General features: G+C 32.4%; 1 protein-coding gene across 2 annotated transcripts; it reads right to left on the reverse strand.

Annotated features, from left to right (window-relative positions):
- Positions 1–9292: 9292 nt before the first annotated feature.
- Positions 9293–12774, reverse strand: LOC107957750 (sugar transport protein 5). 2 transcript variants are annotated; one of them, XM_016893321.2, is made up of 4 exons: positions 12426–12774; positions 11548–11867; positions 10238–10867; positions 9293–9892 (listed from the first exon to the last, which is right to left on the reverse strand). In XM_016893321.2, the coding sequence occupies exons 1-4, from the start codon at positions 12559–12561 to the stop codon at positions 9476–9478; spliced, it is 1503 nt and encodes a 500-aa protein (XP_016748810.1). In that variant the 5' UTR covers positions 12562–12774; the 3' UTR covers positions 9293–9475. The 2 variants fall into 2 exon arrangements, with proteins under 2 accessions (XP_016748810.1, XP_040969926.1); XM_041113992.1 differs by having other exon boundaries at positions 10147–10867; positions 12426–12771.
- Positions 12775–14779: the final 2005 nt, after the last annotated feature.

Genomic DNA, 14779 nt, shown 5'->3' on the forward strand with positions numbered 1-14779 from the left:
ATAAAGTTAAAATTAATAACTATTTTTAACTCAAAACAAATAGAAGGTGCAAAAATATTCCCCACTAACACACCTGAAGACTCAAACCCAAGACTCCAGACTAAATTAACACACAACCAACCACCAGACCAATGAGCCCATTCTAATACTAGAACACAGAAACAAACTCAAATGCCTGATCTAGCCACTGACCCTACTTACAAATCTCAAAACTTCTAACCCAAAATTCAGGTGTTACAAACCCTATACTGAAAAGCAAAGGTTCTGATGACTACCATAGAACATTTCTTAAAGCCGACTAAGAGTCTCATTGGAGACTCTATCTTTACGCAATATAGAAAGCTTCAGAGAAGGCAGATCATTGAATGGAACCAAAGAAGGAGGAAGAAGATGGATGTGCCACCTCTCCTATCAACCAAGAAGAGAAAAAATAAGACAATAAGAGAGCAGGGAAGCTAAGGGCAAGATGAGATACCTGACTCGAAATTCATGGTAAGATAGATGTACGATATGTAGCCAATTTATAAAGATTATGTTAGGAGGTATGGTGTGAGGATGCCATAGTTCCCACAATGTAAATATGCTTCCATGCAATTCCTAGGGTAATACAAAGAAAGAGAGGATAAAGAAGAAGAAGGAGAGAAGGATATAGACGAAGGCTTCCCACCTATGTACAACTTTGAAGAGGCGTTCCAACCCAAACGACCTTAAACTACAGGTCTCAAACTCTATAAGCTAACTCAAGATGACCTAGACCAATCATCGAGTGGACGAGCTTCAAAACAGGCTATCGAAAGAAGATACAATGAGAATATAAAGATGATTGAGTCATCGAAATCCGATTCCGATAAAGATTATTAAAAAAATTTTTGTTGTTTTGGGGATTATAAATAATTAACTTGGATAATACATTTTATTTTTCTACTTTAGATAATATTTATTTAGTTTATTTTTAATTATTAACTAACTTTTAAAATGAATTTTGTTGTTTTATGTAGATACCCCACATGAAGATGCATAACTATTTTGAGTGGAACATGCAAAAGGAAAACAACCCAACTACACCTCGTTGTACTGTCACAATGATAAAGGGAAGTTCTCACTCTTATCTTTAGTTCTAAGCACATTAGAGACAATGTACAATCTAAATTGTGGGGGGTATACATAGAAAATTTTTATGTTTGTTTTGCTTTTTCTTTCGTATGTTTTCTTATTATTTTCATCAATTTTTTTTGTATGCATGGTGCTTGGGCTTACAGTAATAGGTTAAGAGTATGTTACTAGAAATTGTTTGTATGAAATTTGTAAATTTGGATTGATAGTAAAGTATTCTAGGCTTTTAGAATTAGACTAGTTTGTTCACTTTATTACAAGGTATAATAAGTGAAAGCGATTAAGTAACCAAATGATAAATAACTATATAGAAAGGCATATATGTATGACTTGAACTGTAGGTAGCTATAATTTTGTCACTTGAATTATTGAATCCATGAATTTTGAGATGCCTAATAATGACCTAAGGTATTGTTTGGTTAAAGCTAGAACCTAAAAGGCTAACCTTATGCATGTGCACCTTATTACCTAAATTTGAGCCTTAATCCCACTTTCTAATGAACCTCAATATTGAAACTATAAACTAAAAAAAAATTATTGATATCCTTTGTGGTCACATCTTTAGATTATGCATGAATTTTGACATCGCGCCATATATGTTGAGGGTTAGGTAAATATATCATGGATGTTTTAAAAAGAACTAAAGTGGAAAAAGTAAGAAACAGTATGATATAGCAAGTATAGGACTCTTGCAAAAAGTGTGCTCAAATGAAAAATTCATGTGAGAACAAAAGTATTGTGAGGGTTAAAAGCAAAGTGAGAGAAATAAAAGCATAGAATGGAACAAAAACAATGTGAGTGAAAAAGAGCGAAATAAGTGATCAAATAAAAATCATATGTACTTAGGAAACTTTTCATTTATATTGCACAAACTTGCTAAGCTAACTGTACTTATGAATATTATACCATGTCTTCACATTTGAAGATAAAAGGAATGTGAGAGATGGAGATATATAAATCTAAGCTAAAAGTTACACTAGAGGGTGCATAGGGAACAACATCATGTGCCAAAATACTTTCGTGCTTGAACTATTTTGATACCCTTAGTTTTTGAAATCCAAACCAACTTTATGTGACTTAGGTAATTCAGTTCATGGATGAAAGTCATGATGAGTTATGTGAATTCTAGTTGATTGCATTCATCTGAAATAAATGCTACAATTGTGTAGTTTATTTGGATGGAACCTTATGCGTAACCATCTGTTTACTTGTGAATTTAGTAATTTAGTGACCTATTATGTTTGAATTTAAGAACCATGAGTATTTTGCATATCACGTCAAAGTTACAAGTTTTAGCAAGCACTTTTAGCTTCTGTGTATCCAAACTAACTATTTTTATTAAGCATGTTCAAGGGACGGGACGTCTTTTAGTTGCATGTTGAATGTTTTGCTTGCTTGAAGATAAGCAAAGAGTTAAATGTGAGGGAATTTAATCTACCACAATTTATTGTGGCAAATTAAGCTCTTTTCACCACTTAAGGAACTTGTATTCAAGTGATTTTCTATCTTTTAATTCTGTTTTTAAAATTAATTGGCTTTGAAGTTAAGTTTAATAAATTGAGCTTTTAGTGTTGTTTTATGACCTTTTAGGCCGATTCAAGCCTATATTTTTGTCCACTGACTAAGTGTGTAGGATAATATTTTTGGCCAATGAGTCAGTGAACTACAATAGATGTTGCAACATTCAAAGAGAATTTCGCGACATTTAAGTAAGCCTCACACTTAGTCGAATTTCCAACACAAATCTAAGAGGTGAGCTATTGGAGACGATGTCACGACAGTCATAAGCAAAAGTCGCAACATTCAACCCAGAATCCAAAGGGGAGCATACTACCAATGATGTTGCGACATCGGGAAACCAAAGTTGAGACATCCCATCTAAAAGACCAAGCAATCTTCCCATGAAGTCGCAGCACCGGCTAAGGGTGTCACAACACCGGTTTGACGAGGCCCATATGACTGCAAGGGGTGTTTTTGTCCGTACAATCTTCGTTAACTTGTTACACAACTTGTAATTAACCTAAATTGGTCATATAACATAATCACTATAAATATTAGCTCAGGAGACCTGATTAGGGGGCTAGTTTTTGTTTTTAAGTTCTTTCATAGGATTAATTAGGATTTTAGTTATATATCAATTTTCTTTTCGGTTGTTAAACAATTTGTTAATTTTAATAGAAATTTTGTTTTTGTTTTCTTTTAATTACTTTTTTGTTATTTTTCTTCTTTACCAAATTAAAGATCAACATTATTTGTGGGTTCAAAAATCCAAGCTTTGATTCAAGATTTTCGGATTCTAAGCATTCTTTTCTCTTCTCTTTATTTTTACATTTATGTTAATGTTTGGTAATCGAGGAGGAAAGATTGTATCTAGAATGGCCATGAACTAATGCCCTATAAAGATTGATGAGCTAAAATGGGAGTGGTTGGCTTGGGTTTCGGGCTTCGAAACTAGCTAGTTGGATTAGGTTAAGTGAATTAAGCCCTAGACTTGATGACTCTAAAAAGTAACTTAGGTAAATGAGGCTGAAACAATAATTTGCTTAGGACCAACTTAATCTAACTTGATTTAATTTATCAGGTAGAAAGATAAGTAAGTTAAGTCGGTCAATTAATTTAGTTATAGGCCGAAAGGTATTAATTAGGTTAATTGTTAGCTGATTAGTAAAGACCCTAGATCTAAATTAATCATGATTGTGATTTTTTGTCTACTTTTATTGATTGTGATTTTGGTGTTTAACTTTTGTATACTTCGGTTTTGTTTCGTGATTCATCTCTTTAATGTTTTGTTGTAATATGATTAGTACGTGAGTAGCTATTTGGACCTAGGTAATGTGTGATTTGTTCTATTAGTTTAGTTTAAACGAGCTTTCTTTGGGCACGATCCTTGAAATATTTCCCAGTGTTTCGTTGTAAATTTTACTATATTTCACTTTGATTTGTACACTTGTAGACACCACACTTCACTCGGATATTCAAATGACAAAAGAAGATCTCAGGAAAATAAGATCAGAATAAAGCCTTAACAACAAAAGAAGGAACCCTGATGATCTTTCAGAAGAAAAGAAAAAGCTAAAGAGAGAAACAACAACTAAAGCAAACGAAGAAAACTTCTTCAACTCCTTAAAATCATGTATTTATAAAAGAAGAATGTAACACCCTTAACCCCATCCCGTTACCAGAACAGGATTACAGAGTATTACCAGTCATTACAGTACATTTGCACATAAACAAGTATAAATGCAATATTATCCATCTAAATATAACTTTAATGGATCCACAATACTTTACAAGTGTAATTAAAACAAACCGAGATTCGATCGGAAGCTTAGGAAATATTTCGTGAAATTTTAAATTTTCTTCCTTTGAACAGTACCACACGCCCGTGTGGCTAGTTTAACATGCCCATGCGGCTTGGGACACGCCCGTGTCCTCAACCCGTGTGTAACACTAACTTTTAAACACGGCCATGACACACGTCCATGTGGCCTGCCCGTGTACTAAACTGACTTTAAGACACGACCGTGGCAACCAAGGCACATGCCCGTGTACTAACTTGGTTGTAACAATTTAAGTGCAGGGGACACACGGCCAAACAACATGCCCATGTGCAAGCCGTGTGTCTCACACGGCCTAGTCACACGCCCGTGTGACAAACCATGTGAACTCAAAATGAACCTTGTATTTTTAATTTTCTTAGGTTTAGTCACCAAAATTTACATGTTTCATACATAATTCAACATCTTTATATTTTTTTATTATTATCATTTACAAACATTAACTTAATGACCTAGGTACATGCCATTATCAACAATTAACATGTGTTCCCTTATTGAGTTCGGGATCGACCTGGGATGCTGATTCAACATTCTAGCTTTAACCTAACCTGTGCACGGAAACAAACCGTACGCTGAGTATGAACTCAGTGGTATTTCTATAATCCGAACATTTAAAACATAACTTACACTTATTGTCCTATAATAATCATAAATATTCATTTATTCATTTCATAAGTAATTTCTTTACAACTCATTCAACATTCATTATCTAATAACTTGATTGACTTTTTCATTTAATTCACAACAATAATATTCTCTATTCATATGTCTTACTTATGTTTTTGTTCACTATTCAATATCAGTAAACATATTTCAGTATCGATTAATTTATCAGTTTCTTTCAGTAACATTTAGTCATTCGAAAACAATTAGTTATCCAGTAACGATTATTCGTTCAGTAGTGATCCTTTACTCAGTATCAATCAATTATTCGATGACAGTCAGTATTTTTCAATAACAATCATTTAATCATTATTATTCAGTATCAGTCATTTATTTATTCAGTTACAGTTAAATATTCGGTAGCAGTAAATTTTCAGTACCATTATTTGCCCTATTAACATGACTCGGACCTGGACGGATACACGGATCCAACTCACACACTGAGGATAGTATACAATGTTTCATTGGCCGAAGCCAGAATACACCGTAAGGGTAATAGTAACAGTAACAGTAACAGTAGCGGTACATAAAGTACCTCATTGGAACAAATCCGAAACAGTAACAGTAACAGTCATAGTCAGGTACAGAGTACCTCTTCGGAACGAATCCAGAAACAGTAACAGTAATTGACACTTATAGTGTCTCATCGACACACAGTCGGAATATCCCTGAACACTTCCAATCCTATGGCATGCCAACTATATCCGACTAGCCCGATACAGTTAATAGGGTATTCAGTAGACTTTAAAATTTTCAATTTCATTCGTAATTTAATTTCAATTCAATTTAATACATTTTTCCATATCAATCCACATGCAATTCAATTGCAATACAATATACATTTTGATTCATTTCAATAATCATAAAACACAATAATGCTTACATTAATTACTTACCATAACATTCAATCAAAATATAATAATTAACAATTAAATTTTACTTTTCAATGCATCAACCTACACATTAAATAATAAATTCAACAATTAAATATTAAGTTCGGATTATAGAAACACAAACCGTAATTTTCGAGCTAACTCCTGTTGTCTTTGCCCTTTTTTCCTTGCTTAGTCGAGATTTTCTCAGAACAACGTTAGCTATGGAAATCAATTAAAAATTATCAATACACTACCATTCAATTTTCTTATTGAATACTTCAATTTTTATTCATCTTTTGCCTAAATTCCAATTTAATCCTTAAACCGAGACTAACTTTTATTCTTCACATTTAACTCAATATTTTCATTCAATTTCCACTTTAGACTAATTTCAATACTCTAATTTCAGCATAAAACCATAATTTCAAAATTCTTTCAATTTAGTCCCTACTATTCAAAACTTATGAATTACTTTACAATTCAATCCTTATCTCACTTCTAACTTGAATTTCTATCAATTTAATCCCTAATTCATCATTTTATTCAAAATAAAAAATATTTAAAAATCTAGTAACTTTCAATATATTAATTTAATTTCATCAAAACCTTGTTCCATGGCTTCCAAAACATTAAAATTAAATAAAAAGGGCTAAATTGACTTACCTATTAAACTTCCAAACTTCAAACCTTGAATTTTCCTTTTTTTCTTCTTTCTTTTCTCTTTTTCTTTCTTTCCTTCCCCTGCTTTCTATTTCGTTTGCTCTGTTTCTTCATTTCTATTCTTTTGTTTCATTTTCATTTATTTACTTTATATATATATATATATAATTTAATAATATACTTATATAATAAGTAAACATACATGTATTTTACAATTGTATGTATATTAGTATTACACATGACACCATATGTACCATATATTTGTCAACCTTTAATTTATTTAATTTAATAATATAATATCAATTAAATAATAATAACAATAACAATAATAATTAAATATAAAACTATAATAATAAATAATAAGAATAATAATTTAATATATTTTAACACATAAAAATATCAGATTTTTATGTTTATGTCGCCTCACTTAGGACAAATGACATAATTTTGCATTTTGGTCCTTTTCACTTTCTTTTAATCTATAATTAAACTTCCACACTTCATTCAATTTAATCTTTTTTATCTGATTATCCTTAATTTAAGCTAATTCACTTTATATAACTTTAATTAACCACTCACTTAACTTCGTAAATATTTAATAAATATTTACGATCCATTTTTCAGAAACAAAGACCCGAAAATACACTTTTTCGATAACTGTAAAATTCGGGTCATTACAAAGAAGCAACATAAATTTAAAAGCACCAAAGGAAAGAAAATCTTAGTAGAAACATTAATCTAGTTTCCCAAACAATGCCATGTTATAAAAAGTAATTATGACATAGTTTTTAAGACTCAAGCAAGTGTCATCAATAATCGTTACACCTCACTTTTGGTATACCAAGAGACACTACCTACTCCAATGGTATAATAACCAATCACTCAAACCAGCAATAAAGATAATCTCAAATGACTCTATTTTATTAAGTCCTCTTTGAGTTTGGGGAGGACAATTATTATACTTCTACCTTGTAACATTTTTAAGGTTCCATACTATACCAACATAAGCGGTTTGATGGCCGATTTCAAAGTGTCACCAAGAGAACTGTCATGTCAAGATCAATCTCATTTAATGATTTCAACTCCTTAATTTCACTAACCCCTAATGCAGTCCCATTCAAACCACTTCTCATGCTATAAGATCAAATTTAACCCACACCTTATCGCACCTACGATAAAACTTATCATTATGAACGTGGAGGCACCTTAAATCTGAATCTATCTATAAAAGCTATTCTCTTCTAAAAACAGGAGGAAACAGAAGGCAGATGCAAAAACTATAGTTAGATAACTTTTGAAAAACCACCATCCACCAAAATTAACAATTCTTCTCACCTTTTTTTATGTGAACCGTACCCATCGTAACAACTCTCTACGAAAAACCGCTATTTATTTTTGTGTTGTAACAATAACTAAGATCGATGATCTTCCAAAATTTCAAGACAACACTTCTTTAATTTTTTTAAAGTATTCGGCAGATGAAGTAGCCCTTGAAAACATAAATTCATACAAATCAGCAAATTCATAATAAAAAAGTATTCATTCTCACATGCACCATGGCTTAATAAATCGCCGCATAGATTGGTCAAACAATCAGCAAAATAACTATGCGGAAAGCTCCTTAATTAGAAAAAAAAAACCGTAGGGAAAGCCTACACTTTAAGGCTCAATCCACTTTATATATTGGTGCATGGGTGGCCCCAAATAGTGTAACTAACGGATAATATAAATAAAAAATATTCAATACTACGTAAGAAGTTTAGCATTTGCATGCCCTATAAACGAATTTGATTTATTCAATTCATTTTGTTTTCAACGATATAATTTTATGACGATAAAAGTTAAATAGCGGAATAATAGGCTACAAATAAGGATTTTACAAAAGAGTAAATGATTGTATATCTTCTTTTTCAATAGTTTTATGCTATATCAATATTTTTATTATGAATTTTAGTATTTTAATCCTGAAAAGAATTAAATGAAAATGAAAATTTTAAAATTCAAGATAAAATTACTGATGTGACATAAAATTATTAGAAAATGATAATATTATTATTTCATATAATCCTTTCTCTTACAAATGAGTATTCTAATAATAATTTTTAAATTTATTATTTAAAAGACTAATGAAATTTCAAGAATTGCAACTATAATATAAAATAGTTTTTAATATTTTATAATATTTAAACAAAAATATGAACTGTTGGTCCAAGATGAGCCGGATTATTCGAACATGGGCATGAAACTTTTCTGAAACCAAGTACATGTCTCATATCTAATTACAAAATAATCTGCTCTGTACCCATTGTTTGCATGAAGGAAGAAAAAAAATTGAAGTGTTAGCAATATAAGGCATCAACATCGGGCGGCAATGGCAGATTAATTGGGAGGAAGCAATTCACATGTTTCTCATTGATTGATGATGAGACTAATTGTAAATATCATTTGATATTAATTCAAATGCATGCATGCATACGTGTTTAGGTGTACCGAAATAAAAACATTTAAAATATTTCATGTGTTGTAGTTTTCATGTTAAAGAAGTTAGTTTAGATGATATTATTATTTATTTTTATGTCATATTTTTATATCATTCGAATATAATTTACGCACTCACAAAATCATATTATCATACAAATTAAATCTGCAAATCCATCCCATATTATATTTTAAAAGATATAAAGGAAAATAACAGCTATTACATTTTGTTGTTCTTTTTTTTTTCTTTTTTTATAACAGCTACTACATTAAAAATAAACAATACACGTTAATCCAATGTGGTAAGTAAAAACGAAGAAACAATGGGAAAATGTGGGCATTAAGTTATTAACCAGAAACAAAGCGACGCCAATACCAGTGCTTCTCCCAAACAGAATTCATGGAGTCGAGGGGAATGCCTTTGGTTTCGGGCAAGAAGAGGGCAACGAAAATGGTCATGGACGCGATCCAAGCAGCGTAGAACAAGAAGGTGCCATATTTGAAGTGGCAAAGCATGGTCAAGAAGGTTTGGGAAAGCACGAAGGTGGTGGCGAAGTTGACAGCAACGCTGATGCTTTGGCCCGTGGATCGGATTTTAATGGGGAATATTTCACTTGGAATGAGCCAACTGAGAGGACCCCAAGACCAACCAAACCCAGCTGCGTAGATGCACATTAGAACCAGTACCAGTATGGCGTAGCCTTTGCTGATTTCCTTTGTGCCTGAAACCCCTGTTGTAACTGCTAGCAGAACTGCCACCCCTACCTTCACAAATTTCCCAACCAACATTGATATAGAAATTGCTTCAATGGACATCGATAAAGAAAATTCATGAGTGGTTGGGTGCTTTTAGTTTTCCTTTAAAGCATTCGCTTTGGAACTAAACCAGAAATTTGAGGGAGATATAACTTTAAAAATTTGAGTGGTCAAAATTAAAAAAGTTTAAATTGAATTATTAATTTTTTTGAAAGGACCAAAAGTGAATTGGAAAGGGCTTCAAAGAAAATTTTCCCATTTACCCTGGGGGCCAAGGCCCTTGCTCCCCTTGGTGCGCCCCTGGCAGTGAGTATACGATCTCCTGGTTGGAAAATAACAAGAGCAAAAGCATACCTGACAGACAAACATTTGAATTCCACCTTCCAAGAACAAAAACCTGCGGCCAAACCGATCAACTACACCGGTGGACACAAGGATTGATGCAAGATTAACTAACCCCAATATGATAGCCGCTATCAATGCTGAATCATTTCCAAAGCCAACTGATTGGAATAGAACTGGTGCATAGAATGCAATGATGTTAATCCCCGTAAGCTGTTGAAAAAATGGTATTGCAATTGACATAACCAGATGAGGCCGATATTGCCTCTGAAATATGGTAACAAAGGGCTCTCTCTTTGCTTCATTGGCTACATCACTGGCCTTTTTTAACTCAGCCAGCTCTGCTTCCACATCACAATCTTTCCCTCGGACTTTTCGAAGAGAATGTCGGGCTTGCTCCACTTTGCCTCGTTCTATTAGGCTGCTGGGAGTGTCTGAAATCAAGAGGGCGCCTATAGTCATGATGGCAGCGGGCACAACGGCCAGGCCAAGAGAGAGGCGCCACCCCCAACTTCGTTTAGCAGTACCGTAATTTATGCAGTTGGCCGCCACCACGCCAATGCCTATGAAGAATTGGAAGCCTGTGTTGAAAGCTCCACGCCATCTTGGTGGTGCCACTTCCGAGAGGTATACAGGAGTTGCCTTAATTCAAAGTTTACAACAAAATTTCAAGGTTATAATAACTAGGAGATCCCTCCTAAGACCAAATTAATGTTCAAACTTCAAAATTAAATTATAGAGACTAAACTGTCAACTTTTATAGTAATGGGATTATTTGCTCATAAACTTATAGCACAGGGATATACCGAATTGTTTAACCAAAATTTAATGTTAATTTTGCTAAAAGCTGAATAAACTTTGTTAGTGCATTTACTATGACACGTGCTCAGAGTTGACTTTCACATGATACTTAAACCAGAAATTACCTCTAGATTTTAATTTTTATGATTTTTTTAATTTTTTTTTTTGGAAATTTTGTGATCAAGTTGATATCCAGCTGGCATGTCTAAATTAGGATCCTCAAATCTTAAAAATATTCGTTTGTTAACCATGGAGAGAAACACTGAAGAAGTAGATCATATCTACAATGTAAATAATGTTGATGTGTTCTTAAAAATAGCTAATCGGATAAATATATTAACTACAATATTAAGGGAAATATTTTAAAGAATTATTGTATTTTTTACGAATATGATTAAGTGACAAAATTTGAATGAGGTTGGCCAATACAACTATTCCCTAATGTAAACCAGAAAAAAATACAACTATTTCCTACAAGGCTACAATCCTTTCCAAAAAAGAAATAGGACCAAGCTAGTTACCTGATTGGTAAAACCAACCCCAAATCCAAGCAAGATACGGCCGAAGATAAGCATGGCAACGTTAGCAGCGCCGCCATTGATGGCAGCACCAGCAAGGAAGGTGAGACCACCTAAGACCATTGTGTTTCGTCGACCAATTGCCGCAGTGAGGCGGCTGGCAACCAGTGAGGCAGCTAAACCAGCAATGTACAGTGAAGAAGTAAAGGATGTTAAAACTTGGCTATCATACACGCAATAGATGTTGGTTTTAGCCTCTGCTGCTTTTCTTAAAACTGATGGGAAAAATTTCTGGAGAAATGGTTGCATAGTTGTCACACCCCCTGCAATTATTTAGCCAACAACATCAAGGAAGTTTCACTTTCAGTTTCAGCTGATTCAACTTTCAAGGTTTTTGGTACAAATTTACCCATTCTAAATTCCATTTGAGATCATTAGAGTAAATTTAACATAGTTTGAACTAAACCCCTTTTTTCTTTTCTGTAATTCGAGTGTGTCGACTTTAGACACTTGAAGAACAACTTCGAATTCATTATCTGTTTTCAATTCATTTTTTCGGTTTAGCTGCTTTGAGTCTTAACGGAGAATGAAATTAAGTATAAAAATACTACTCCATTTATGCTCTCATAGCATTAAATTTGTTCCATTTCTGTAATGAAACGTCTCTCAAGCTAATTGACAAACTAAAAAACATGTGAAAGAATCTCATGGATGCAGCGAAAAACAGAATTAATTACATGTACTCCTCTGTTTTACTATCATGGAAGATGAAAATTTAATTCGAAGACGAAAACAGTGTAAATTTTTTTTTTCATTCTTCTTCTTCCTACCTTAGTCTGTACCTGAAATTATTACCAAAGCTGGATAAAAAAAACAATTACCTGAAATTCCAATGTCATAACCAAATATGAGGCCGCTTGAAGCAGCAACAATGCAGGTGATCACCACCGAAGCTGTGATCTTGCCATTAAAGCTGCTGACAGGTCCATCGACGCCGCCAAAACCTCCGACAGCCATTTCTGGTGCTATTTGTCAGTGTCCGAGGAGGATCAGTTTTGCTCTCCTGACCACCTTGTCGTGACAAAGACAAAGAGATCACTCTACTTTATATACTGAAAATTAGTGGGTGTTGCTGAAGTTGTAAGAGCTATGAATTTATTTTGCTTCCAGATTGACTTTGTCCTAATTTTGTTTTGGATCTGATATACCTACCTTTCAATCTGTCAACGAACCTTAACATTTTTAGTCAGAGAACCTTGGCATTTAATATTTTAAGAAAATTGTGTTTGGGGCCTCCAAAGAATAATAATAATAATAATAATAATAATAATAATAATGCCAATCAATACAAAATGGATAACCGTCACATTTTCATATAATAAACGGAAATTCATTAATTTATTATCAGGGTTACAAAAATCATTCCGAGCAACTCTTCATTATGATCAAAATATTAAATCATCTGTGAATAATTTATACAATTATATCATTATTGAATTATTAAAACATTATTTTATACATAAAATAATTTAAAATTAATAAAGTTGACATGGGTGTAACCTTATGATTTTGATTAAGGGAAAGAATCCTTATCAAGAATGGTAAAGAGGACCAATGCTTTTCTTCATGATTTTGAATTTAATTATACTTTTTTTTTATATTTATTTGAGCTTAGTTTAGTATTGGTTCTCAAAAATATTTTTTGGATTAAAAGGTACTTTTGAGCAAAAGCTAAAATATTTTATTTTTGCTTTTAGTTAAAAAAGTATTTTTGCAAAGTATTTTTTTATTTTAAAAACATTTTTAAAAAGCTCAAAAGCATATTCAAAAGTATTTTGTCCCAAAAATACTTCTTAGAAATAATATTTAATTTATCCTCAATGCAAAGCTTATTTTTAGTGCTTGTCTAAACATATAATTAAATTATTATTTACCTTAAAATTAAATTACGTTCCCCGATTTATTTTAAAAAAAACTTGCGATTTAATGCCTCAACTTTGAATTTTTGTAACCTAAGAACTTGCAATTTTAATGTATCCTAAAAGCATTATAAAAGTTTCTCCTCTGTTATTTTTATATTTCGAACAATAACTTGTTTGATTGCTTTAGCTAGAGCAACTAGGCTGGGACTCGTTCGTACACCCAACAACGATAGCGCGGGGTGTCAGGTACTGCGGGGCAAGTCACAATGTCAAAGGGACTTCTGATTTGTTAGTGTGCTATAGGTTGTAAAAGGACCGAGGCAGAGCCACGTCAAGCAGAAGACAAATCTCCAACAACCATGCAAAGAGCATGAAATGAATCAGCAATTGTTGGCTTAGCCCACGTGAAATACCAATATCTTCCCTTCTCCGATTAAGCAACATTATTAATTCAAGAAAAAAACAAATAAGCAACATGAATTCGTAAGTGGAATGAATATAAATATATCAATCTTCTCCTACTTCTCTTGAGACGAATGGGAAGTGGCACATGGGATTATGCTCATAGGTCATAGGTCAAAGGGCATGCAAAATAATTGAATTTAGCAGTTAATACAAAATCCAAAATTTGTCCAACCATTAAACCATACAGACAATCTTACTGTATTTATTTATTTAACCATTAAAATATGCTGGTGGAATTTTAAAAATTTCATTTTACTTCTGTTTGGCGCATTATGCCAGCTGGAAAACGTGATGAGATACAGTGATGTTAGTGGTTGACTAGAGAGAAAATACAAGGAAGATGGAAACAAAAAAGGAGGAGGAAATAAAGTTTAGAAAAGAGAGAATACTGGAGAAATTTTAGTTCCCCTACGGCCAGCGTCCCATGAGCCCCGGCTTATAGCTAAAGTAGAGTACCGGGGCATCCAATAAAAGAATAAATGAAAGGGAAATTATATTGTTTAGTATCTAAACTTGCTTTTTATTTCTAAATTGGTACTTAAGTTATTTTTTGTCCAAATTAGTAATCCAATTTCTTTTCTGCCACATATTTAAATTCATTTTTAACATAATTTAATTAAGATGACATGGAAATTAATACATAATAAAAAATGTATTTATTTTTAAATATTTTTTCATTTATTTTTATATATAATATTTTTTAATTCATCAAAATCCCCCCAAAAAAATTATATATAATAATATTTTTTAATTACAAAATTATATTTCTCATGCTTGATATTGTGCCAAATCGACATATTTATATGCTACTAATTTTGGTGTTTATCACTCTTTTTTCTATTTATTTA

The sequence above is a fragment of the Gossypium hirsutum genome, chromosome A05 (assembly GCF_007990345.1).
Source record: "Gossypium hirsutum isolate 1008001.06 chromosome A05, Gossypium_hirsutum_v2.1, whole genome shotgun sequence".
NCBI lineage: Eukaryota > Viridiplantae > Streptophyta > Magnoliopsida > Malvales > Malvaceae > Gossypium > Gossypium hirsutum.